Source organism: Alexandromys fortis, unplaced genomic scaffold (genome assembly GCF_014885135.2).
Source record: "Alexandromys fortis isolate MF-2015 unplaced genomic scaffold, M_Fortis_MF-2015_v1.1 scaffold_6, whole genome shotgun sequence".
Classification (NCBI taxonomy): Eukaryota; Metazoa; Chordata; class Mammalia; order Rodentia; family Cricetidae; genus Alexandromys; species Alexandromys fortis.
Genome location: NW_026067902.1, coordinates 10,233,682 through 10,261,441, shown reverse-complemented (window position 1 = coordinate 10,261,441; position 27,760 = coordinate 10,233,682). Strand labels below are relative to the sequence as shown.

Genomic DNA, 27,760 nt, shown 5'->3' with positions numbered 1-27,760 from the left:
GCAGAAAGGGATATTTGCAGGCTATGACCCGGGCACAGCTGAAATCATTCCGCTCTGTTTCTCCACCGCACTTCGCGTGTATTGCAACCACACCTGCGCCCCACGCCACTGGCACCCAGCAGAGCGGCGGCCACCCTGGGGCGGGCCCTGCACCCGAGCTCCAGCCGCAGCGGCCGGCAGACCTGCCCCGAGCGCCGCGCGGAATCACGGTCGTGGGCGGGGCGCTGGCGGTGGGCGCGGCGTCCGGGTGGCGCTCGCCACTCGGGCGGGCGGTGGCGCGGGAGCCCAGGGCCGGTGCTGAGGGCACCCGGAGGCGCGGCTCCGGAGCTAGGGAGACGGCTGGGGTTGGGGCAGCGATCACGCTGGGCTGCCGTGCCTTGGACTCGTGCGGCGGCTGCGGGGCGCGCGGCCCATCGCCATGTACACCTTCGTGGTGCGCGATGAGAATAGCAGCGTCTACGCCGAGGTCTCCCGGCTGCTGCTGGCCACCGGCCACTGGAAGAGGCTGCGGCGGGACAACCCCAGGTTCAACTTGATGCTGGGCGAGAGGAACCGACTGCCCTTCGGGAGACTGGGTGAGCCTTTCCCTCGTGGCCGCTGCGCGCACGGCCCCGGGAAGCCGGCGCTTTTGTTTTTAAGGTCATTAATCTTCTCTAGGCGCTTGCTCGCTCTGGCAGATCTAAAATGGATCCAGCAAAAACTAAACCCATAGCTGGATTCGGAACGGAGCCTCGGTGCGGATGCCCTGGCTGCTGACAGTGACCTAGCCCTGCACCCGAAGTCTCGGAGTGTCGGCCTCGTCCCCCAGCCTCCCTGCGCCCGCTGCAGTCGTCTTGCAGCTTTGCGCCACCGAGCATTCCGCCTTGTGCGGTGTGGGTGTGGAGGGGGAGTTATCGTTGTCGAACCCTCAGCGGCTTGTGCTACCGGGAGGCCCAGGAAATTTGGGAAAGACTGAGTAACCTAAAGCGGGGTGGGGGAGTGGGGGAGGGTGGGAGTGCGGAGGTGTTCCATTTCAGACCTTTTTAGCTGCACTAAAAGTGTGCATTTGCAACTGTGCGACTAATGATGGTTTTTACAGGAGTTTGGATGGCCTTTGGTCTCCTCATCCACATGAAGCTGGCTTGGTACCACTTCTTTCACATACTTTCCTGCAAGAAGGGACAGCGACTCCCGTTTAAATGACGTAATCTAGAAGTTGCCCAGATGGGTTCAACTAGTATCCCACAGACTTGAGCCTGCTCTCACGGGTCCTTCACTGCACAGTCATCTGGGGGAGGACCTGCCTCTCTCTGGGTTGCTGGTTCTTTTTGCAAAAACTCACTTGGGGGTGGAGTCGGTTGTATTCCAAGGACAGAAGGGGAGAATTGATAGCAGAGAAGAGGCGACTCTACCTTGGAGGGTACCCTAGAGAGGGGAGCGTTTTCAGAAATAGGTGTGGTCAGAGATGGGTGAGACTAGACTGAAAGCAGGCCCGTTTGGAGTTAACTGGCTGTTTGGCAAGCTTGTTTAAGGCTTTTGGGTGTCGTTACAGCCCCATCAAGATGTGGTGGCTTGAAGGATGAAGTACATTAAGGCTTACCCTTACTGAAATAGTTCAGGGACAACTTTTCATTGTTATACAAGTTTACACTGTAGCAAGGTGACTCCAGGGAGTGACTGGTTGGAAGCCTCAGAAATCTCAGCATGGACACAGGCTTGTTAATCAAATTCCCCTGGAAGGGCTCAGCAAAGCAAATTCCCCAAAACTAACTTCCCCAGAAGGAGTACAGGAACAACTACCAGGAGGTCCCTCTTGGCTTTGTCACTTCCCTTCCTGACTTCCCTTCCGCTTGGCACTTGGCAATGCCTGATGGTACGAGCCTAGGTAGAGTCTTGGTATTGAGAACACACCCAAAGACTCTGCTCAGACTGGGGCAGGAGTAGGTGGCCTTGCTTCTACGGTGACAAATGAAGCCCTTTGTGATCCTGGTCCTGAGAAGGCACCATATACTTAGCGGATGACCAGCGACATTTTATTTTTAGGGAAAAGACGGGTGCATCCTCTTAACTAAAATGGTTCTGCACCCTCACTGTTGGGAGTATTTACTTTGTGTCTAAAATGGGCTGCATGAAAGCAAAGGAGAAAGCAGAGTCATGTTCAGCACTGGAAGGCCAGGGCCAATGGGATGAGGAGGTACCCCGTCAACAGTGAATCTGACCTGTCTTCCCCAGGAAGACTGTGAAAACCAGATGCTGTCTGAAAGGTCTGACTTGGTTATGTGCCATGGTTGGATTAATTATTTGTTACCCCTGACACCAACTCAGAGTCTCTTTTTTAAATCTTACCTTTTGTTACCGGAAATGCAAAGCATTTTGATGGGAGTTAATTATTTTGAAATAAAATGTATTTTTTGCTGTTTCATTTTATCTCTTTTTGTTTGTTTTTGAAATGGTTTCTCTGTGTAGCTTTGGAGCCTGTCCTGGAACTCACTCTGTAGACCAGGCTGGACTTGAATGCACAGAGATCCTCCTACCTCCGCCTCCTGAGTGCTGGGATTAAAAGTGTGCACAACCACCGCCTGGCCATATCATTTTTTTTAAAGATTTATTTATTTATTATGTATACAACATTCTGCCTCCATGTAAGCCCACACACCAGAGGAGGGTGCCAGATCTCATTATAGATGGTTGTGAGCCACCATGTGGTTGCTGGGAATTGAACTCAGGACCTTTGGCAGAGCAGCCAGTGCTCTTAACCACTGAGCCATCTCTCCAGCCCATGGCCATATCATTTTATTTCTAATTTTTATCTTCATTTATTTCATTTCATCTTTTATGATGCCGGGGATTGAACCCGTGGCCTCATACGTGGTAATGATGCACTGTACTCCAAGCTTCCTGTTGTGGTTTTAGAAAGGCTTTTGTAGTAAGAGCTATTGAAATGTTTCCTTGTGAATAGTGCAAAGAAGTTCTCAGGGCTCCGACATTGCCTCGGGGGCCTTTCTGCTACCCCCTTTACTTCTTAGTGGCTTCTAGAAGCTCCTGGAGGTAGATGTGCTGTACTCTGCTGCCTTCTTTGATGTTTTGGGGAAAGTGAGGTTGGGATGGATGTATGGCTGTATGCAAGTAGCCTTGTTCAGCGGGTTACAGGCCTAGGTGTGTTCAGCTAAGAGAGAGCTATGTTAGGACCAAGGAGAAATGAAAAAAAAAAAAAAAAAGCACCCGGTGCTCTCCTAATAAGAAGGAAGGCAGCCACATCCCAGCGGACCTGCATGTCAGTGTTGCTGTTGCGGTATTGACCATAGGATAGTGAGGGGAAGAGGGACCTTGGGACACAGAAGGAAAGCTGGGCCTGGCACACCTGTTCTGCACACTGCTCCTGACACTGTCGTCTGCACCTGCTCCCTTTCCATTCTGAGCCTCTTCTTTCCTCGTAGGTCACGAGCCCGGGCTGGCACAGCTGGTGAATTACTACAGGGGGGCGGACAAACTGTGCCGAAAAGCTTCCTTAGTGAAGTAAGTGTTCCCCAAGACCTCCGTTTTTGGTGTTTTCTATAAAATGATTTCAGCTGTCATCCTGAAGCACTTAGGCCAAGATAAGGGATTATTTTAAGTGTGTGTGTGTGGGGGGGGGAGTGTGTGTACTGTTTTCAAAGTCAACAGAAATCAGGGCTGCGGGCTCTTCTGGGTGGCTTTGATTACAAGTTTAAGGCGTTGCTGTGTATGACTTGCTAAAGCCTGCCTGTCTCCTAGGTGAGGCTCCCTAGAAGCAGAGCCTGGCTCTCCGGAAGGGGGGTTCTAATGTCAGTGATTTCTTGGAAGAGACTCAAGGCAGACCCATCTGCACACGAGGGGGCAGAGTGAGTTGAGAGGTAGTTTTAGCTGAAGTCCTACCCCAGTGCTCTGAGGCGGATGTCATCTCAGAGTTGTCACACTTGAAGCAAGGTGACGCATCTGTCGATGTGTCAGTCAGGAGCAGTTCCACTTTTTCTTGGCGTTTGCTCACCTAGAAGCTTTCCCATGCTTTCTTCTTGTGGGGAAGGGGCTGGGGCGGAGGCTAAGTTGCCAAGCATTTGTGGTCCCTGGAGAAGGGTGTGCAAGCCTCCTCAGAAGACTCTCAAGCAGCTGGGGGTGGTGCTCAGAAGATACTCACATGAGTGCAACAGCCATCCTCTCTGAGCCACTGTGGTATAAGTAGATAGCACAAGTGTGGTATTATAAGGTGGAAGAATTCAGCAGTATAGAGTGGTTAGCTGCTTGGGATTAATCTCAGCTCTTTGAGGAATCTAATTAGTGGGCAAATCTCCTCATCTCTCAAGCCTGAATACCTCCCTCACAAAGCAATTGTGAGGTTAAACTAGGCGACTGGGTAAGTGGATGCAGCACAAGGGTCTGCTACACACAGGTATTTGTGCTTTAGCTTCCTTCTCTGTAAGAGCAATGGTTGTACCTAACTGCAACTCTGGTCGTCATGGTCGTCAATGCTGCCGTGTTCACGCAGAAGCTCTCAGTCTGGTCCCTAAGATCAGGGCTATAGTAGGTCTCCTGGACTCTTTCTCTGCTGTTTGTAAACGTGTATGAATAGTCAGCAAGCCTTCACATAGAGACACTAGGAGATGGGATCCAACACAAAATGCTCTTTTTCCTTGCTAATGTTTCTTTTGTACCTAAGAGATTGAGTGTGTATGGTTACATCTCTGTTTTTTTTTCTTTTGGATGTGGTGTTTCTGGTGTCTTTCCTGTCTCTCTTCTCTGGGATGGGTTTTCATGAGTTAGCAGTAACTCCTAAAAGAGAGTGAGGCTTCCTAAAGTCTTTATATGATGTGTTTGTTTGTTTGTTTGTTTTAGACATGGTTTCTCTACGTTATGGCTCTGCCTGTATGAACTCATTTTATAGACCAGGCTGACCTTGAATTCAGAGATCCCCTTGTTCCTGCCTCCCCAGTGCTGGGATTAAAGGTGTATGCTGCCACTACCTGGCCAATGTGCTCTTTTTATGTCTAAGATGTAAATGACCAGGTCTGGAGAGATGGCTCAGGAGTTAAGAACACACATATTGCCCTTCCAGAGGAGCTGTGTTAGGATCCCAGCACTCACGATACGCAGCTCACAACTGCCTCTGATTAGCTCATCTGGCTACTGTGGGCACCCACACTCTTTGGAATGTGAACATGCCCACACAGAGTCATAAAGACAAAAGTAGAATTTTGCTTTTATAAGTAGGAAGCAGAGGATGCTATAAAAATAATAGTGTTTTGCATATTTGCATATTCAATACCTGTAATGAGTCAGAGAAAACAGGACTGGAGTCATGACCAGGTCTACTACCTTGGACAGCGCCACCCTGACTCCCAGGGTTTACAAGGTGATGAGAATACCCCTCTCTGTAATGATATCTTGTAAATGGTGACTGTTATCACCATCAGCAGCAGCTTCCTTGTTCTCTAAGGGTTCTGCCAGGGGCTGTGGCAATTCCAGGAGCCGCTGGCTTCCTTCTGCAGTGTGTTTGCCTGTAGTGACTGCATGGTGTGGAGGGATGCTGGACAGTTAGATGGTGAGCGCTCTCATTTTGTGGCATAGACTGGACCTGTGAAGTGGGGGTATCAGCTGTGGGTTCCAAGGCCACAGCAGTTCATACTGAGCCAGGAGGGTTCCGATCTGTACAAATAGATCAGTCTGGCCAGGCATGCCTGAGAGGGCTTCCCAGAACCTTGACGGGGTTCTGTGCTGAATCTTGGACAGCCTGTTCCTTCTTCCCACTGCTTCAGGGAGTGCCAGAAATTCTCGAAGAACCCATGAAGCCTAGAGCCCTTGAAGGCCTTTTTTATCTTCTGGCAGGGTGGCAGGCTTTTCCCCTTCTGAGCATCACTCCCTTGCAGCTGTGGATAAACCTATGCTTGCACAGTTGCTTCCCGAACTGGCTGCTGAAGGAAGGGAAGAAATGCAGAGGACCTCACGCAGAGCTCAGCCGTGGCTCTGAACTGGAAGTTAGGGCTTCCAAGCCAAGATCCTCTTACAAACCGGCACTGCCCAACGGAAAGAGGACGCTAGTCCCACGTGTAGCTTTAGACCTAAAACAGCGGGGATAAAGAACAGGTGTCGTCAAGTCAATTTGTTTTATTTAGCAAATAAATCCAAATTATGGGGGTGCTGAATAGTTTTATGTCAGCATGACACAAGATAAAGTCATCTGAGAGGAGGGTGCCACAAGTGAGAAAATGTCTCCATAATGTCTAAGCTGTAGGGCATTTTCTTAATTAGTGATTGTTAGGGGAGGGCCCAGCCCATTGTGGGTGGGGCCATCCTTGGGCTGGCGGTCCTGGGTTGTATAAAAAAGCCAGCTGAGCAAGCCACGAGGTGCAAGCCAGCAAACAGCACCCCTGCATGGCCTCTGAGTCAGCTCCTGCCTCCAGGATCCTGCCCTGTTTGAGTTCCTGCAATCATTGCTTTGGATAATCTGTTCCATGGAACTGTGAGTGAAACAAACCCTTTTACCCCCAAGGTGCTTTTGTTCGTGGTGTTTCATCACAGCAACAGTAACCACAACCAAGACAGTAGGGGTTAGGGTGCAGCTTGTTGGTAGAACACTCGCTTTTAATGTGCAAAGCTTTGGATTTGATCCCCAACATTACAAAAAGTAGCCCCCACAAAAACTCACACCCTAATCTATATTGTCTTTTTGATGTGTTATTAATATAAAAAAATGAATTATATTTTTCTCATTCTAAATCTTCAAAGTCTGGCATGTATTTTATGCTTGTATCATGTCTTAGTTCAGAGGTTGCATTTTCACTGGAAACCCTTTATTTGAATTTAGATTTCATAAAACTATGGTTGAAAAGTAGATTTAGAACTGGGAATGCAGCTCTGTTGGGAGAGTGTTCACCTAATAGGCATAACAGAGTCCCAAGGAGGCCAGCCTGGGTTACATGAGAGTTTGTCTCGCTCTCTCTCACACACACCAAACAAACAAACAGCAAACAAAAAAGTAGATTTCCATACCCAAGTTGTTCCAATATATGTACAAGATTCTTAATAGCTGGACCATCAAGCAAATCTTTCCATTAATATTCATATATATGTTGTCAAAATGGATTAATTTTTAAAAAAAACGTTGGCTTGGATGCTAAGCAAAAACATATCGGTGGTGCAGCTGGGCGATGGCGGAGGGAGGCAGAGGCAGGTAAATCTTTATGAGTTTGAGGCCAGCCTGGTCTACAGAGCGAGTTCCAGGACAGCTAGTGCTTCAAGATGGTGAAACTCTATCTTGAAAAAAACAACAACAAAAGCAAATCATTTGAAAAAAAAAAAAAGTCCCCATTAACTGAATTCCAATTTATGTCAGACAATTTTCTAATATTGGGAGCCAGGCGGTGGTGGCGCACGCCTTTAACCCCAGCACTTGGGAGGCAGAGGCAGGAGAATCTCTTTGAGTTTGAGGCCAGCCTGGTCTACAAGAACTAGTTCCAGGACATGCTCCAAAACTACAGAGAAACTCTGTCTCGAAAAACAACCAAAACAAAACAAATATTGAACTTAAAGGGGTATTTAACACATTGAAAAGTACCTTTAAGTTATGTTTGACATATTTTCAATTTTTTTTTTAGTTTTTCAGCCAACATTCACAATACCATTGCTAGTAAAATCTTTTGCCTTTTTTTGCACAATAAAATATGTAAGGTGATGATTATTAACGTGATATGAAATTGGAACACAAATTGTCATATGTGTATGGGTAGATTACAAAGTCTTCCTTGATCTATAAATTTAGATCATGTATGTATACTGTGAACATATGTGAGATTTATATAATACTGCCATTTAAAAATCAATGAACACTGAATGAAATAATGGCTTACTGGGCGAAAATAATGACTTGGCAAGTATTTCTACTTCAGGAACATAGGAATGAATTGGAGTTAATACAGGAAAATGCTTTCTGCTCCCCACCAAAGAGTGTTGACAGAGAATACTCATTAAGATAGCTGTCTTCTCTTTATTTTTTTTTCCTGAACTGGTGATTCATGTGACAGGATGTTTGCAAGTGTCTACTGAGCCAGCAGGGCAGCTGTAGCCATTATACTTTATCCAGAGTGGGCCTGGGGAAACAATGTGTCCAGTTTATCTCAACAGGTGCAGGGAAGCAAATGTTTCCAGTAGCACTGGATGGTGGCATGAGGTGAAAAGGAGGCCTATGTCATCATCCCAGTAAAGCCACACTTTAACCCAGTCTCTGAAGTTGTGTCTCTTATGACAGAAACTCATTTTTTACATGTAGATGAAATTCTTTGACAGATGCAAAATATTAAAAGATGCCTATATCATGAGTTCAACAAACATTATTTAGACTAAACTTTGAACTTTGATAATATTTTTTTTTCATATAAGCTTACCCAAAGCATTAATTGGGCAACATCTGCTTATATCATAATTTACATAAGGCTAAGAAAAACTTTAATATTTTTTAATTTTTCCAATTAATTTTTGATGTTAGAGTTTGTAGCAAATGGCTACTTGGGGATTAACTATAAAATGAGAAAAAATCTATCTTAGTTAGGGTTACTATTGCTGTAATGAAGCACCATGACATAAGGCAGCTTGGGGGGAAAGGGTTTATTGGTGTACGTGCCTGCATTGTAGTCTATCATGGAAGAAGTCAGGACAGGAACTCAAACAGGACAGGGACCTGAAGGCTGGAGCTGATGCAGAGACCATGGAGGGGTGCTGCTTATGGCTTGCTCCTCATGATGTGCTCAGCCTGCTTTTTTACAGAACTCAGAACTACCAGCCCAAGGGTGGCCCCACCCACAATGGACTGGGCCCGCCCCCATCAATCCCTAAGAAGATGCTCTACAGCCAGATCTTACCACGGGTGCATTTTCTCAGCTGAGGCGCCCGCCCTCCTCTCAGGTGATTCTGGCTTGTGTCAAGTTGACTTAAAACTGGCCAGCACAATATCTTTTCAAACTTTTTTCCTTAAAATGATGTATTTCATCATCTGTCCATGTGCAGTGGTTTTCGTTCTGTGTAAGAATGGGAGCTATTTTATGGCCAGCTATAGTTATAAATTGAGATCCTGTTAAGAAGTTGTTGGCAGGCCAGGGAATATGTAGCTCAGTGATAGAAGGCTTTCCTAGGGGAAAGAAATGTTTAATGTTTTTGTTCAGAGATTGGTGAGATAGTTCGGTGATTAAGAGCACACGCTGCCCTTTCAGGGGATGTAAGTTTGGTTGCCAGCACCCAGGGGGCAGCTCACAACCATGTCTGCCCTTCAGGTTCAGGGGAGCCTATGCTCTCCCCTGGCACATGCACTCACATGTACACACACACACACACACACACACACACACCCCACACACTTAAATATAGTAAAATAATTTTTAAAAAAGATAATGCTTAGGTTAGGTACTTATGATCTCAACCACCGAAAGTATTGATTCTTTTTTGACTGTGGAGGAAAAATTGTTCATCAAATATTCTTTGCTGAAAATGTTGCCTTTACCAAACAGACTGCTTTTTCATTTTCCTGGGCCGTGAAGAGAGCAGTTGGCACTGCTGGTGAATCTGTGGCATGTCCTTTTCCAGGTGTTTCACTTGCACTTTCAGTTTTCTCTTTACTCTCCTGGACATTTCCTCAGCTTTGTGTCCCTCTTATTTCTTAATCATACACCTTTTTTAATCTTAAAATTGTCGCTATTTACTTATTATTTTATGTGAATGAGTGTTTGATCTGCATGTGTGTGTACCACATGCACATGGTGCTAAAGAGGTCAAGGAGTGTCAGATCCCCTGGAACTGGAGTTCCAAATGGTTGTGAACCACCATGTGGGTGCTGAGAGCCAAACCCAGGTCCTCTGCGAGAATGGCAAATACTCTTCACCACTGAGCCATCTCTCCAGCCCCCCCTATTAATTAATTAATTTATTTATTTATTCATTTATTATGTATGCAATGTTCTGTCTGTATGCTTGCTGGCCAGAAGAGGGCACCACATCTCATTACAGATGGCTGTGAGCCACCATATGGTTGCTGGGAATTGAATCCAGGACCTCTGGAAGAGCAGTCCGTGCTCTTAACCTCTGAGCCATCTCTCCAGCCCCAATATTTATTTTTTAAACTAGAAAAATGACCACATTCCACCTTAGATGCCCCTCATGGTGCACATAACTAGCCTTCCTCACTGTATAGTAAACGTATACCATTTCCTCCGTGCACAGGGACAAGGCATTGCTTGAGCTGAATAATTAATCTCTTGTTCCTGGATAGAACAGTGATGCACCCACGTGTGAAGAACACCGGTGTGTGACCTGAGTGTCGCAGTGCAGTACTAAAGGAAATGCTAGCCTGCTCAGTCAATACAGGTGTACTTACTGGAAAAACATTCGCACAGTGCATTCGTTTTCTGATTAAAATTAGATATAGTTCATAGTTTACTTCCTGAGTCTTACTGGTCGCCATTCAAATGCTCACTGGTTGTACGTGACCCTGATGACCGTACAGGACAGTGGCGCAGGGGTAAAGTTCATCCAGGGAGCTAGAAGCTTGTTGGTTTATATTTCTTAGTCTTTTTTGATTGAACTTTCTTTTTTTAATATTTATTTATTATGTATACAATATTCTGTCTGTGTGTATGTCTGCAGGCCAGAAGAGGGCACCAGACCTCATTACAGATGGTTGTGAGCCACCATGTGGTTGCTGGGAATTGAACTCAGGACCTTTGGAAGAGCAGGCAATGCTCTTAACCACTGAGCCATCTCTCCAGCCCTGAAGAAACTTTCAAATCCTGTTTGTTGTTAAAATGGCTTTATTTAAAATCTCTCTCTGTCTCTGTCTCTGTGTGTGTGTGTGTTTGTTTGGGAATGTGCTAATAACCATGTGTATGGAGGCCAGAGAGTAACCCCAGGCATCAGGTGTCAATCTTAAATACTATCCAGGCGTGGAGGCGCAGGCCTTTAATCCCAGTACTTGTGAGGCAGAGGCAGGTGGATTTCTATGTATTCAAGACCAGCCTGACCTACGGAATGAGTTCCAGGAGAGCCAGGGGTGCACAGAGAAACCCTGTGTAGAAAAACCAAAAGTGTTTTGAGACTGGCTATCCGGCTCTGGGATCCCAGCGCACATCACAGCGTGCGGCCTTCCATGCACCAGGCTTCACACGCTTGCGCCGCAAGTGCTTTACCCAGCCATTTTTTAAATCTTAATTTAAAATGTTGTTTTAGCTATTTGCTCAGACTGGACTTTGTAGAGGAATCTTGATACAGAACTCACATAAGCAGTTCTGTACTAGGTAGAAGAGAGCATGCAGCCCCAGGAGGCCGGTCCTTGTCCTGGTTAGACCCGACGATTCAGACCTGGGGACAGGGTTAATGTTAGGACCTGGGAGTTTGGAGTTTGCATCCTGGATGGGCCTTGCACACGTGTAATGTGGGAACCTCACATCTCTTTGACTCAGTTCTTTGTTTGGAACAGGTTCTCGAAGCCCCAGCTCTGGAGTGGCTGGAGAGCTGGTGCAGTAGGAAGCCCTCGCGTTTATGCGCCCTGCCCAGGGCCTGACTCTGTTTTCTGTGGTGTTTTCTCATTCTAAGAGCAGAAGGCGTTTCCCTGGGTCCTCTCCTGTCCTGTGTCCCATCGGAAGGAGTCCTTCTTTATTCTGCCAGGATAACAGCCTGAGATAAAAGCAAGAAATAAAGAACTTAAAACACAGTGACAATTTAGACTGAGTAATTAGATTTAATAGTTTTTCTCCCCTAGATTTTTCAGCTGCGCCAAGATAGTATTTTTGCTAGTTATTCACATATTTTTCTTTTCTCTCTCTCTCTCTCTCTCTCTCTCTCTCTCTCTCTCTCTCTCTCTCTCTCTCAGTGTAGACAAGGTTGGCCTTGTACTCTAGAGATCCATCTGCCTCTGCCTCCCAGAGCCGCCATTAACGGGCTGCTCCCTTTTTCATTTGGATCTAGCTAATATAACATATTAGTTGAAACACCTTTCAGTTTAGGGTTGCATTGAGTTTTTATAGAGATACATTTAAAACGAGTTCAATTCTGAGCCTTGTGGGGATTTGTTGTTGTTTTGTTTTTGTTTGTCTCGAGTGAGGGTCTCTCGTAGTTCATGCTGGTCTCTAGACCTTGAACTTCCGACCTCCCTTCTTATACCCCTCAAATACTAGGATTATAGGCATGCACCACCGAGTCTGGTGTATTTGATGCTGAGGATTAAACCGAGTGTCCTATACTCCCAGCCTGCCATGAGCCTTTGAATTAACCAGGATGTGGCTTTGGAGCCATGCCAGACAGTGTGATGCGTTGGAGGCCTGACCTTCCAGCCTAAGAGCAAATAGAGAGGAAACCAGACTGGGTGTTGGCTTCTGGAGAAGCTTAAGGGGGAAGCAACAGCCTTTCTGAGCAAGGTGACATCTCCCTGGGAACGGAGACTGACCCTCTGTCATCTGCCAGGCTAGTCAAGACCAGTCCCGAGCTGTCTGAGTCCTGCACATGGTTCCCTGAGTCCTATGTGATTTATCCAACTAACCTCAAGACACCGGTCGCTCCCGCGCAGAATGGCATCCAGCTTCCGGTCAGTAACACCAGGACGGATGAGAGAGAATTCTTCCTGGCTTCTTATAACAGAAAGAAAGAGGATGGGGAAGGCAATGTTTGGATTGCAAAGTCATCAGCTGGTGCCAAGGGTAAGTTACCATTGCCACCCTGTCACTTGTGGGATGCTCTTCGGCATCCTGCAGTGGCAGGCTGGGTCTTAAGGATGTAAGGATGTATTGATTCCTTTGTTTTGAGAGTGGCACGTATGCCACGCTGTGCGTGTGGAGGTCAGCATATCCTTCAGGAGCTGGTTCTCTCCTTCCGCCGTATGGGTCCCAGGGACTGACTTTAGATTGGTAGGGTTCACAGCAAACGCCTTTACCCACTGGGCTGTTTCACAGGCCCTGACTGATGTATTAGGTGAGTGGCCTCACTCCGTCATCACGATCAGAGACCATGTCCAGTTTTTATTTCTAGAAAACATTTTTTTTTTTTGAAAGAGGGTCTCATGTAACCTTAGACTGGCCTCAAACTCTCTTAAGTGGCCGAGAATGACCTGAAACTCTTGATCTTGCTGTTCTTGTCAATCTGAGTGCTAGGATTACAGGCATCCCACTCCCACGCTTGGTTTTATTGGGATCTAGGGATGGAACCTGGCCGGGGCTTTATGTATGCTAGGCAGATACTCTGCCCACTGAACTCCGGCCACAGCCCTTTAGAGATTTCTGGAGCCTCCCAAACGTTTATCGCCTAAGTCTTCGCTTTAAGCTCTGGACTAGTGGTACCCTCGCTGTCTCTAAAAGGCATTTCAAGCTCAAATCGTCTGACATGGAACTTTTCTGATCCTTCCCGGCTTGCCCACTGCAGCCCGCTCCTTCCCATTGCCTGTTTAATGTGTGACCCCACTGTGCACACAGTCTCTGAAGCCCCAAATCTCAGCTCCTCCTTTTCTTTACGATCTCTACCAAGTGCATTAATACCAGGGCTCGCTTCAAAATACGTTCAGCGTTAGGTTTTATGTTTCTGCCACTCCCGCTCTTAGGTGGAAGCTACTCTTCTCTCGGGCCAGCAGCTGCAGTGTGACCTTCAGCCGGCTCTCATCTTGCCAGGCAGTGCTGATTTCAAGACGCAAATCTGATCATGTTACTTCCTAATGCATTTAGGATGGCTCCAGAGTCCTGGTGGGAGCCCGCCCCCTTGGACACTTCCTGACGTCTCTGATGTCATCTCCTATTCTTGGCCATGCACAATGTGCTGTAGACACAAAGATCTCTGGATCTCTCAAATACACAGATAAATTTGCCTCGATACCTGGAATGTGTCTCCATCAGCTCAGACACTGCCTCATCAGAGAAGGCTCTTCTGGTCTACAGTGGCGTCTATACCCGCTGTTTTCTGTGTCTTTCACCTGTGTGTGTTCGTGTCTTCCCAGGAGTGTATCACACAGTGGGCCATTTCCTTGCTACATTCTAAGCCTGTGTAAATGCAGGCTTTATGTCTTGTTTGCTTCTGTACCCTCTACACAGGCACTCGATACATGTGTAGAGTGGATGCCTAGAAAGGGACAAGGCTCATAATATCAACTTCAGGCTTAAAACAAAGAAGCCTCCAATGTAATAAGCACACAGTCTCCTTCATAACTACTGGCATGCACTCTTTTTAAAACCATTGTATCTTGAATTTATTTTCTCATGGTTTGTAAGACCCCCTGCCCTGTATTACTAATTTCTGTCCCTGGTCTACTGGATCCCAATTTCTTTTCACCAATCATAGGACCGGAAGGCATCCCTGGGAATCCTCTGAAGATGGGTGCAGTGAATTCTTGCCACAAGCAGGCCTCACCTGCTCCTGCTTCTCTCTTGTACCTCTACTACCTTTTGGTTCTGGTGGTAAACAGGGGACTTGGAAGATTAGGTATCTATGGTGTTCTAGATGATGGTCCATATAGTAGGTTCAGCGATTTTTTTTTTTTTTTTTTTTTTTTGGTTTTGTGAGACAGGGTTTCTCTGTAGCTTTGCTTTCTTTGTGGAGCCTGTCCTGGAATTTACTCTGTAGTCAGTCTGGCCTTGAATTCATAGAGATCTGCCTGTCTCTGCCTCCTGTGTGTTGAGATTAAAGGCCTGTGCCACCATAATGATCTTGAAAAAGATAAAGTGGAACCACTCACTCAGGTAATATTAAGGTGTACCGTATCACTGTAGTGCCCAGGACACTGCAGTGTGGTGAAGGGACAGAAGCATAAATCCACGAAACAGGATTAAAAACTCAAAAGTAGATCCAAACATATATGTCCACCTGATTTCTTGATGAATACAAAAGCATTTGTCTTCCATTCTTTCCCTGTTGCTGTGATAAAAATGCACCTGAAGGGAGGGGGAGGGAGGGGGAGGGAGGGAGGATGGAGGGAGAGAGGGCTCATTTTAGCTCACAATCCAAGGTACTGTCCACTGTGCCCAGGAAGTAAGGACAGCGGGAGCATGAAGCAGCTGGTCACATTGCCTCTGCAGTCTGAAGACCGAGCAGTGTGTGTGTGCTGGTCAGTTCCCGTCTCCATCTACAGCCCAGAATCCCCTGCCCGGGGAACGGTCCCCTCCGCAAGGAAGATGGATCTGCTCACTTCAGATAATGGACTCAAGATAATCGCCCTGCACAGGGTGCCCAGGGGCACAGCCGCTGGGCGATTCTAGAGTTCATCAGATTGACAATAACTGTCCTTAAAAGAGAGGTAGAGCTGGAGATAACTCGTGTGGGTAAAGGACCTGGTGGCTATGCCTTCAGTCTTCTTGGCTGTGCCATGGGGCACACGGCTTTATGTCTGTGCCCTAACCTTTATACTTTGGTGCCCTTGCCTTCTTGGCTTTCTCTAGGGCAGCAACTGTCCCTCTTGGAACAGGCAGGGCTGGTCTTCATGGTGTCACTTTCTGTTTTCCCAGGTGAAGGCATCCTCATCTCCTCCGAGGCCACGGAGCTTCTGGATTTCATAGACAACCAAGGTCAAGTGCACGTGATCCAGAAATACCTCGAGCGCCCTCTGCTCCTTGAGCCTGGTCACCGCAAGTTTGACATTCGGTAATGTTTGCTGTCCACAGCCTTGGTTTCAGTCGCCTTTTCAGAGTGTGTTAGGATCTGGTGAGAGGATGAGGTGACCAGCGTTTGGCTGTATCCAGCGTGTTGCCACGCCGAGCAGAGCTGGTCCTCTCAACGTTATTGCTACTTCCCTTTGAGTTCTTCCCTCGAGAAAACGTTACTAAGATTATAGTACCAGTCAAGATGCAAAAAGGCAAACATGTCATACACATATGTTTATGTGTATTGGTTAACCTCAAACACATCCATAGCCTTCCTTGTTTCTGAAAGGAACGCAAGTCTCTCATTATTTATGGTGAAAACTTGATTTGCCTCATCATGGTGCTAATCCGCCCATTGTTTTGTCTAGCTCACGATTCGCCTTATATGACTTTAGAACCTCCTTCACTGTCTCATCCCTGCAAACATTCCAGGTGTGCTCCAGGTGGTTGCACACACATTTAATCCCAGCACAGGAAGCAAAGGCAGGAAGATCTCTTAAAAGGAGATTTCCAGGCCAGCCAGGGCCTCACAGTAGGACCCTGTTCCAAAACAAACAAATAAATCAAGGTGTGAGATTATGTATAAAAACTTCGGATCTACCTACTGCACGTACTGGTTTTGTGGGAGCCTAGGCAGTTTGGATGCTCACCTTACTAGACCTGGATGGAGGTGGGTAGTCCTTGGACTTCCCACAGGGCAGGGAACCCTGATTGCTCTTTGGGCTGATGAGGGAGGTGGGGGAGGGGGAGGGAAATGGGAGGCGGTGGCAGGGAAGTGACAGAAATCTTTAATAAATAAATTAATTAAAAAAAAACTTCGGATCTAAATAAAACCATGTGTTTGCTGGCTTGCAGAAGCTGGGTCCTGGTTGACCATCAGTACAACATCTACCTCTATAGAGAGGGCGTGCTGCGCACGGCTTCAGAACCTTATCACGTCGACAATTTCCAAGATAAGACCTGCCATCTGACCAATCATTGCATCCAGAAAGAGTTCTCCAAGAACTACGGCAAATACGAAGAAGGCAATGAAATGTTCTTTGAGGAGTTCAACCAGTACCTCAGCAGCGCTCTGAACACCACCTTAGAAAGCAGCATTTTGCCGCAGATCAAACACATCATAAGGTGAGTTCATTGGCCCTTTTTGATTTATCTGTTTCTTCTTGTGGGAAGGGGTTTTTCCCACTCACACTGTCTAATAATGGACCTAAACCATTTATAATTTCCTCTTATTTTCGTTTTAACATCCGTAGAATCTGTCTGTGGTGATGACACTTCATTTGTTCTAGATATCGGTAATTTTTTTCTTCTCTCTAGTTTACTTGGATGGATTAAATCTTTCTTTAAAATCAACTTTGGGCCCTATTTGCTGCCTTTTTATTTTGTTTCTCATGATTTTTGTTATCGTCTCCTGTCTGCTCTTTGAGAAATTTGTTTTTCGTTTACTAGTTATTCAGGGCGGAAGGCTAGATAATTGATTTGAGATGTTTCTGTTAAAATGACAAATGCAGACATTTGTAACAATAAACCATTCAATGTCTCTAAATTTCTTCTGCATTCCAGAGATTATATGAGGTTGTGTTTATATTTTTATCGTAGCAAAATCTTCTTATTTTCGCTATTTCTTGCAACCTGCCTTGTGTGATATAAACAGTTTTGTTTATTACCCAGGTGTTTGTGGATTTTCCATAATTTCATTATGTTCATGGGGACATTGTATGTCTGGCTTCCCTTTTATTTATCTATTTTTATTTTTTGCAGGTGTAGATAGGTATGTGTCTGCATGTGGATGTGCAGGTGCCTATGCACACGTGTGGATTCACATGCGTGCTTGTGTGGGTGGAGGCCAGCCTGTACCTTAAATGCATTGAACCCAGAGCTCACTGATTTCATCTGCTCTAGCTAGACAGCCAGCTGTAGGGATCCTGTCTGCGTATCTTGTATTTAGTAGTATATGTTGTATCTGTATTTACTGCTCCTGACTTATTCCTATTGTCTTTTTGCCTCTTGATTGATTTCCTAGTCTACCTAGAAATAGTTTTTTAGTGTAGTATTCTTTATTATAGGTTACAAAACCTAGTGCTTTTAAAAAAATGAAACATAATACCCCCAAGTATGGATCAATGAGTTTTTTAAGTTATACACATACTCACTAACCATGATCATACGGATCATGATATAAAATATTTATAGTAGGCATACCTTGATTCCGGCACCTTGTCTTAAATGGTGTCACTGGGATTGCACTGTGCCTCCTGCTTTGAGCTCAGCTCTTGCCGACATCATGTCACTGTATTGATCTACACAGCAGTCGCTATTCCATTGTGTGACTACTCCAGAGTTTAAGCAGTTGACAGACATCTGGGTTTTATTTCTTATGTTTTATTTTTGTTCACTTATCGTTTTGTATTTCTTCTTATTTTTTATGATATAGACCTATGCTTTGTCTAGAATTATTACTTGTTAGGTTCTCTGGTAGTCACAGGTTGGAGATGGTTAGAATCCCTATTCAGAAAATTAAATATGCAGAAGGAATCTGGACTTCAGGCACTGTTTAGTGGGTGCTTCCTTGCCCCCTGCTGGTCGTTCCCTGCAGTGCAGCTGTGCCATTCCTGAGTGTTGCTCAGGGCTCTCAGCTTTTCTCTTTCCCCAGCCAGCCTCCTGTTGACTCCCACTCCAGCTAAAAAAAGGTGCACTGCCTGCAGCGTCTAATGGCGAAGAAACCCTTTGCCGAGGATTATTCCTCCTAACCTCCCAGCAGTTTGGTTTTAGTGTGTCAGATCGGATTGTACTTCTTGCTTTTTTATCTCTTTCTCTTGTTGTCCTGTTTCGTCAAACTTCTGACTTTTTCTTATTTTTAGTATTTCAAATATATTTTAATTAAGAAGAGTTACCTGAGTAAAGTGTACAATCACAAGGACAAACTTCCTCTATTTACTCAGTATATTTGTAAGATTCAATTTTAACTTCTTTCTGTTATTGAAATCTAATTAAAAGCCGGGGCGGTGGTGGCGCACGCCTTTAATCCCAGCACTTGGGAGGCAAAGGTAGGAGGATCTCTGTAAGTTCAAGGCCAGCCTGGTCTGCAAGAGCTAGTTCTAGGACAGGCTCCAAAGCTGTAGAGAAACCCTTGTCTTGAAAAACAAAAAACAAAAACAAAAAAAAAAAATCTAATTAAAAAATGGTAGTCAGTGCTAATAAGAATTCTGTGCTATATTTCAATATTTAGTTTGAATACTTGTAATCTTGGGTGGTCCATTAACAGTAGTTGGCAGTAGATCTGGAGCTCACAAGAGACACCAATGCTGCCCAGCTTTCTTTCTGCAACTCCTGTTTTAGCTGGCATTTCCCAACAAATGCCAGTGCACCTTCCACGTGGCAAAATCCAGGGCGTGGTCTGGAGAGGCGGCTCAGTTGGTGAAGCCATTGCTGGACGAGCCTGAGGAGCCCGAGTTCCGTCTCCAGAGTTGAGACTCCAGCACCGGGCGCGGGCGCACAAACAGGCGGATGTCTGGGGCTCACTGGCCACCCGTGATACATAAACAGCCATGGTAACAGCTAGTGACGTCAGCACTGCTGATGGAGATGCACGGTGGCTTGGTGCTGAGCTGCCCACAGTAGGGCCTGAGCTGGCCGCTTTGACCTGGAAGAACAGGAGCGATGCATGCGTCCCTAACAAGTTGTTTAATAAATAGCCTTCTCTTGAGTAATCAGAAGAATTTATCCATTGAAAACGATAAGTAAGGCGAAACCGATTTTTACGCACGCTTAGTGTAAGATCTTCCAGGCATAGTCGCTGTGTTCCGTCTGCCCCTACCACTCCATTCTCAGCGAGCTCTCCCCCTTTTTCCTTCACAGGAGCTGCCTCCTGAGTGTGGAGCCGGCCATCAGCACCAGGCACCTCCCTTACCAGAGCTTCCAGCTCTTTGGCTTCGACTTCATGGTGGACGAGGAGCTGAAGGTCTGGCTCATCGAGGTCAACGGTGCCCCTGCGTGTGCTCAGTAAGCCCAAACCCGCCTGTGTTGAACAACTGGAAGTCAGATGCGCACCTTGGGTAGTCTGACAGGTTGACGTATGGACCCCGTGACTGCTGCCAGGGAAGCTGTCACAGTGAGGGCAGTCCATTAGAGACCTGGCAGAAGGGCTTAGCTGAGCCATTTCCCTGGCTGTCCATGCCACCAGGGTATCAAACAAGACTAAGCTGGGTATAATGAGTGAGACCTGTAATCTCAGCACCAGAGAGGCTGAGGCAGGAGGATCACTGTGGGTTCAAGTCCATCCTGGGTTATAATCAGTGAGTTCCAGGATGGCCTGGGCTATAGAGTGAGATCCTGCCTCCAAGTAATAACAAAAATAATCCCCCACATCCCAAATTGTAAGAGAAATCCTGTCACCGCCATGTTCATGTGGCAGGTCGAATAAGCTGGACCCCGTGAGGAAGAGACAGTGAAATTCAAGGGCTTCCCAGGCAGGAGGTGAGAGCGAGGATGCAAGGCAGTAGGGCTCAGTGCAAAGTACAGAGACTGTCCAAAGGGACGTGGGGACCTTGCTTTGTGTTGGGTTGTCTGTGCTTAGATGCTCAGCTGGGGAGACGCTGCCCCCAGAAGCAGGAAGACGTCTTCTTCCTCCTGCCTGGTGTTTTGTGTGAGCTGGACTTCTTGTACAGGCAGCCATGAGGGTATAACTCCCCCTTGATTGTCTGATGTTCTGAAGATTCACTCTTACCATGTCGGGAACCTTCCATGGATCTCGTGTCCACCTCTGAAGCTGAGGTGATTTTCCTATGGTTTAGGAGAAAGCCCCACCCACAGGGGACAGTGTGGACACGCGTTAGTTCAAAGGCCAGGCCTTCGCCACTCACTTGGGGGCTGGAGTAAATGATGTGCTTGCGTTTTTCCAGACCCTGCAGCCAGCAGGTGCCCCTTAGGCTCTGCCTGAGCGTCCAGGTCCCACAGTGGGTGTGGGGAAGGGAAAGGACCAGGTGAATATGGTTACAAACTGAGACGAGCTTTCTAGTGGAGAAGAACGTCACAGGGGATATGACTTAACACACGGTCCTCTCAGGGCGATGGCCGGAACTGAGATCGGAGGAGTGCCCACGAGAGATGCCGAGAGTGGAGTTAGCAGGTGCTTTTCTTCAGTTCTCCCTTCAGCACTGACAGCTGTGCGGCCAGTGTTTCTTCCTGCCTCTTCTACCAAAGACCCGGTCCTCCAGAGTGCTCCGCCCATCCTCCCCGCCTGATGTCTTCCTGCCTTCTTCTTCATTTTCCATACCCCCCCTCTCTCTCCTGGGGAGGCTCCATTACCACTGCCTGCATCAATTTTCCAGCTGCTTCTCCACGAAGCCGCACCCCGCTCCAGTGAGTACGCCCCCCAACCTGGCTTCTCCATGGACCAATCTTTGAATTACAGCATTTTCAGGCGCTACCTTATCTTTGTCCAGGAAGCATTCCTTGAAATGACAAATCCACCATTAGGACCTAACAGCCCCTTTATGTCCTCATTTCCTTGTGGCAGCTTTGGAGGCGGCTGTCTCCCTCTTGCTGAATCTTTCTTCTCCATTGCTTCTGGTCCCTGTATATCAGATGAGGCCGTGTAGGGGGCTGCAAGCAAGCTGGACTCTCTCTTCCTCACCAAGGACCTCAGGTTCTGGCTCCGGACGGCCTTTGGCTCTCTGCTCCGCCTCATTGTTCATAATAAAGCCGTCGAGTTAATGCCGCTCCTGAACTCTAGACAGCGTCTCCTCCTGCGTCCCCAGATCCAGTGAGGATGTCTGTGGGTCTCCTAGGAAGCACCACCCCTGTCCTCCTCTCCAGACTCTTCCATGACTGGAGGGAATAGAGGGGATGCCATTTCTCAAGAGCTTGCCTACTGCTCCCAAGCCCTCAGTTCACGGGTCCTGTTGACTCTGCCTCCAGCCTTCCGTTCCTCAGGTTCTCTGCCAGTCCCATTCCATCACTGGGGGACGTTCGCAGAGAGCCTCCTTACCAGAATGTCTATTTCTGCACTGCCCCTATAAAATCCTTCCTTCCCAGCACAGCCTGAGTGAGAAAATAGAAGCCACACTTCCCTTCTGCCCGTGCAGCTTCTGCCTCGCCTGCCTCTGCAGCTCTGTCACAGGTTCCATTCCCCAGGACAGCTCTTACCTGCCTGCGGTCTTTGCTTTCTGTGGCGTCCCTGTCTCCTTCACCACGGCTCCAACTTTCTCTATGCAAAGCCTTACCATTTCTTCCATTACCTCAGTTGCCATCAATCAAAAACTAGTTTTTGTTTTCTTTATGGAATTGTTCACACTCTGATGTCCCAGCCTTGCTTTTCTTGGTCACTTGTGAATCTTTTTTTTTTTTAAATATTTATTTATTTATTATATATACAACATTCTTTCTACATGTATGCCTGTAGGCCAGAAGAGGGCATTAGACCTCATTACAGATGGTTGTGAGCCACCATGTGGTTGCCAGGAATTGAACTCAGGACCTTTGGAAGAGCAGGCAGTGCTCTTAACCGCTGAGCCATCTCTCCAGCCCGACTTGTGAATCTTTGAGCCTGGCCCTGTGCCTGCCACCCAGTTCTCAGTCTGTATTCTCTGAATAAGCAAACTATGCTTCCTGGTTAACAGTGTTTCTCACTCATTTTTTTCCCTCTTTAGTGTGTGTGTGTGTGTGTGTGTGTGTGTGTGTGTGTACGGGGACACCTGTGCAACAGCATGTGTGTGAAGGCCAGAGAGCAGCCTTGTAGAGCCAGTCCTCTCTTCCGCCTTTACGTGAGTCCAGGGTACTAAGCTCAGGTTGTCACCAGTACGCTGCAAGTGCCTTTTTTCCCTCTGTGTGTCTTACCAGTCCGGCAGCTCCTGATTTATAATTGCTTGGGTTTTATCTAAGTAGAGATGCCTTTAGATTGTTTTTCTATTAGCTATGACTGTAATGCTTAACTCCGGAGGTTTCTTTGTGTTATGCCAAACCTTACATGCCAACCCAAATTCTTCTAGTGCCATGGTTTTATGTGTGGACCCCCTAGAGTTGAGCTTCAGTGATGGCCTGGTGGCCATGAGACACCTGTGCCACACTAAGTCTTCCTCTTGTCACCAGTGTTCAAGATACAGGTTGGCCTGGCCACCTTGACTGGTCTGTTTCATTCTTTTGCTCCAGCTCTACCCGTGGGAGACGCTCCCAGTAGTCATTTATGTGCACGGTGCATTTTTATGGCTTGTGGTTCTTGGCGAACTAACACCCTTAATGGAAGAAGGGCTTCCATGTCTCTGTCCCTTCAGAAATGGGAGCTTGAATCATTTGGATACTAAACTGCTAAAAAATGGGCCTTGGTTGTGTAAACAGAGGGCCTGGGGAGTTGGGCTGGAGAGAGGAAGGAGCAGGACAGGTGAGGTTTAGCCAGCAGTTAGGGTTCCCTAAGAAAGAATTGGAGGCATGGTTTCCCACAGGTCTTAAAACAGGGTGAAATGCAGACCTAGCTGCCTAGGGGCTAGGGGCGGGAGAGGAAGTTCTGTGATGGGGAGGCTGCTGGTGGGCATGTCGTTGTACAGCAGGGATGGGAACAACGTAAGAGGACCTCCTCCTGGCTGGTGGGACACAGCATCTTCTGGGAATTAGAATGGCTAAGACCCTGGGCCTGGATTGACTGCCCTGGACTCCCTCCTGCCCTTGGATTTGGACACTTGGATTCTCAACACTTCTTTTTTTTTTTTTTTTTTTTTTTGAGACAGGGTTTCTCTGTGGTTTTGGAGCCTGTCCTGGAACTAGCTCTTGTAGACCAGGCTGGTCTCGAACTCACAGAGATCCGCCTGCCTCTGCCTCCCAAGTGCTGGGATTAAAGGCGTGTGCCACCACCACCTGGCTTGGATTCTCAACACTTCTTGAGCAAGCTATGGGAAGGGGCAGGGGGCTTCTGCCTGCTCTAAGCCGCACTCCCAAGCAGCTGGCTCTGGGGACTCATGGTGCCCATGGAGTCCCTCAGGGAAATCAGGCAGAGCCTCCCTGTTCCCAATGTCTTCTGCTTTGCATTTGCGGTTGTTAATGGTCAGCAGCACTGGAGGGAAAGCTCTGGGGTGCTGATTGGAACCACAGCACAGGAAACAAAATGGTGGGCTTTGTTGCCCTGGAGGAGGCTAAACCCACTGAGCCTACTACCTTGGGCCTTGGAGAGTCTACAGCACACTGCCCTGCACTGCCCACACTGCCCCGCGCTGCCCCACACTGCCCTGCACTGCCCCGCACTGTCCCGCACTGCCCACACTGCCCCACACTGCCCCACTCTGCCCTGCGCTGCCCCGCGCTGCCCACGCTGCCCCACTCTGCCCCACACTGCCCCGCACTGCCCTACGCTGCCCCGCACTGCCCCACACTGCCCCGCACTGCCCCACGCTGCCCCACTCTGCCCCACACTACCCCGCACTGCCCCATGCTGCTCCACACTGCCCCTCACTGCCCCACACTGCCCACACTGCTCCACAATGCTCCACTTTCCACTTCTGCCTATCCTGGTTACCCTGAGTTCCTCTGTCTTGTTGGTACAGGCTATGTTCCCGTCACACTACTTCTCTTACACCAGTGTGCACACTCACAGCCTCCCTCCCCTTCTCTCACACTAGCATGCACGCTCAGCCTCCTTTCTCTTCTCTCACACCAGCTTGCACACTCACACAGCCCCCCTCCCCCCCTCGGACCCACTGCCTCCTCCCTCACTTTTCCAAGCTGTCGTCAGTTCTTGGTCTCACTACTCTATTTCCCGGGTCCCATCTTAGCTGTCGGTCTCAGTCTTCGCTAGTGTCCCTTCTCCCATAAAAGGTGGGGATTTTCCTGGACGATGTCCACCCCTCCACGTACTCCATCACAGACAGACAAGGTAGGGCTCGTGACGCTCCTGAAACCGCCTTCTCCGCTAGTCAGCAGGAGTTGTTGGTTTTATTCCCATCAAGGCCTTTTTAAAATACGTAAATACCGCCTTTACATGTTTCGTCAGTGTGCAGAGCCTCTTGTTGGTACTTTACTTACAGAGTCAAGTTTTACCCAGGTGTCATATGATGGCATTTTCAGGGCAGAGCCTCATTGAAACCCACCTGCCCCCGACACACACACCATAGCCAGCTTAGACTTTTCTCTTGCACTTTGATGAGCACGCTCAGTGATATCTTTAACAACTTATTTCAGGAAGCTCTATGCAGAACTGTGCCAGGGAATCGTGGACATAGCCATATCCAGCGTCTTCCCACCCCCGGACACGGAGCAGGTGCCACAGCCGGCTGCGTTCATCAAGCTGTGAAGGACCGGGAGGTACAGAGCCGCCTTGGGAAATGTGTGGAATCCTGCTCCGGAGGACCGTGAGCTGACCGGACTGCTCCTTATCAAGGCATGCTGGGGAACGGATGTGCAGAAGAGCGCGTGAAGGGAAGGCAGCTGCAGGAGAGCAGGTGGCGCTGCGGAGACCTTAGGAAGCTGAAGGAGTCACTGAGAGGGAGAACCGAACGCTTTTCCAAAGGGCAGGAACCAGGGATTTGGTTGTGGTGTGATCTCAGCCTTTGAACAGTCTCTGGCCTTGGGTGGTACAGGGAGCAGAGCTCTCTCCTCCTCAGGGTGCAGCCCAGAGACCTCTGAGTGGTGTCCGCCCCACCTGCTGCAGCTTTAGTGCCTTAGCGCTGTGTCCAGTGCAGCCTCATTGGACACAGACTGGACCTTAAAGCATGAGGTTGCCACATGCTCCCTGCACATCCCCTCTTCGACACTATGTCCCACCAAACTCTGGACGAGCATGCAGCATAGTCCATGCTGTGCACTGGCCCATCAGTGATGGCCTCTTGCTTGTCACCTTCCTGGTGGCCTGTGAGTGAGCACCTGTCAGGGGTCCTGTGGGCACCAAACAGTATATTTTGCTCACTGCATGTTTTAGAAACAAAAAGCACCAGGCCTGATGAATCTGCAAGCATCAATAAGCATGAGAGAGAAAGAGAGAAAAAAACAAATCATGATATCTTACTTTACTTCACGGTGTGGGTGGGCGGGAGTCCCTGAAGTACCATGAGCCTCAGTTATCTTTGATTTATCGGAATTCTGAACGCAGCTTTGCAATTTCTCTTTCTGTCACCCCCTCCCCACCTTTGAACCGTTGTAACAATCCTCTCTGGGAGTCAGGGAAGGTAGAATTCCATTCCCTATCCTCCTCACCTTGTAGCTCTCTCCCCATATCTGTCCTCCTCGGCTCCAAGGGCCTGGAGGCCCAGGTCCATTCCAGAAAGAGCCCTGTCTGTTTAAGCATGTAGGTAACAGGGGAGATGCCCTCTGAATTGAGGGTGTGTCCTGCCTGGGTGAGAAAGAAGTTTTTTGGAGCTGTTCATAGTTTCCCGTGTCAACAGAAGTGTACCATGAGATGGGTTTCCATATCACACATCTATCTTACAGGCTCCTCGGGAGCCCACTCCGAATCAAGGGAAGATGTCACGCGTGTTCAGTATGAGCTGAGTCGATAGGCTCTCTCTCACTGTCCTGGAAACCACAGCAGGCAGCAGAAGCTCCCTTCTTCCCGGAGCGGCGTGTGTTTCTTCTGGTGTGTGCTGCTTCGTGTGCATCTCCTTGGTGTGCTCTGCAGTCAGGCGAGACTTGTGCAAAAGAGCTGGAGAAAGTGTCTCTTCCTCAGATAGAGTGAGAGGTGGGACTTACAGTGAGGAAAGGGACGATGAGATTATTAATTACATGTATCCTTGCATGGCACAACGCCTTATGCGGAAGTAGAGAAAGTCCCAGCTCATGAGAACCTGGGATTAGAGGGTCAAGAGATGCCATGGTTGCCTAGAATATGGTTAAAGTTGGCACCCAGAGCGAAGTAAAACATTTGCTATTAAGACAGTTCTTGCGGCCCAGCACAGCTGATGGGTTAGCGCTGAGGAACTTCTGAGAAGGCAGAGAGGTTAGCCATGTATGGGGAAGATACATTCTCACTGGGAGAGTAGAGGGTGCTGGGCCCTTGGCTAGTCCAGGTGGGCCAGCGATGGAGAAAGCAAGGTGGTCTGTGTATGTTCTTAGACCCAAATCACAGGGTCATTTAAAGTGTTTACCTGTTATGGGGACAGAGTTGGCAAAGCAGATGTCATTGAGTCCTTATGAGCCCTGACAGGTTTTGTCAGAAACCTGAACAAATCCGTAACATCTGTATAAGGGGAAATGGGAAGGGTTGAGTCCATCCCTCACATAGCTTCAACTATTTATGCATTCACTTCCCACCGAGTAGGAAGGTTGGCTCTGAACTGTTTTGTGCCATTCCATGGTGTCATTGGCACAGACAGTCATGTCTAGCTCCCTGGTAAGTCTTCATGGTTAGTTGGTGTAAGTGCCCATTGCTGGGGGAGGGGGTTATTTATTTGGAGATATTGATTCCACTCTTGGCTCTGTCATCTGACTGCACAATGTCACACGAGCCAAATAACCTCGCTGTGCCTTAGCTTCTTATCTCATGGAGGAGACATCCCCTGGCCCAGGGACAACCTCAAGGGCCTTTGGTCCAAGGTTCTCAGTGCCGACTACACGCTATAGATTCCCATGGAGTTCAAAAGTCGATGACCCTTCCCACCTGTGGCTGACTGAATGAGAACCTCGGGGAACACTATGTCTTGAGGTGCCTTGAACCATTCTTTGGGAAGCAGAAGAAACACATTATTACCTTGGAAGAATTACTTAAGGATGAAGGCTCAAAAAAAAAAAATACTCTGAAGCAAACAATTCTGTTAGAACAACCAAATATTGACATAAATATTTGCAGTGTAAGGTATTGGCCAAGCAGTTTCTCAGTTTGCTTCTCATCCAGGCATCTGGAAAATCAAACAGGCTTTCGTTTATACAAGCAGTTTATTAAGTCCTCAATAGCAAACGTAAACAGACACGAACCAATAAATCTAATGCTATGTATCAGAGTTATTCATTAATTATGGGAGAAAAGCCCCTCCCCTCACACTTGACTTCAACGGCAATTATAAAGTCCATTTTGCCAAGAATATCTAAGTGCCTCTGTTGTGAGATAGAGTGGAGCAGGAGCTGGCGTGCACACCAGCTGATGGTGAGCATCTATAGCTCTTTGGAATGGCACTCGCATGCACGGGACATTGGGGAGCGCTGGAAACGGCTGGGATCCACGGATCCACAGTGTCAACGATGCTATAAAGTGTTTTATGAGCA

General features: G+C 47.7%; 2 protein-coding genes across 2 annotated transcripts in view; one reads left to right on the top strand and one right to left on the bottom strand.

The window, feature by feature from the left end:
* LOC126494948 (uncharacterized) overlaps nt 1-420 on the bottom strand; it is a 36,604-nt gene extending 36,184 nt beyond the window's left edge. Inside the window, exons 1-2 of the mRNA XM_050132524.1 lie at nt 377-420; nt 94-327 (exon numbers count right to left, since the gene is read on the bottom strand). Coding sequence (XP_049988481.1) covers nt 94-327; nt 377-420 — 278 coding nt within the window. The remainder of the gene's footprint in view (nt 1-93; nt 328-376) is intronic.
* On the top strand, nt 237-27,760 carry Ttl (tubulin tyrosine ligase). Its single transcript, XM_050134247.1, has 7 exons — nt 237-575; nt 3,417-3,495; nt 12,432-12,664; nt 15,449-15,584; nt 16,439-16,708; nt 19,442-19,585; nt 24,749-27,760. Exons 1-7 carry the CDS (start codon nt 419-421, stop codon nt 24,858-24,860), a joined length of 1,131 nt encoding a protein of 376 aa, XP_049990204.1. The 5' UTR covers nt 237-418; the 3' UTR covers nt 24,861-27,760.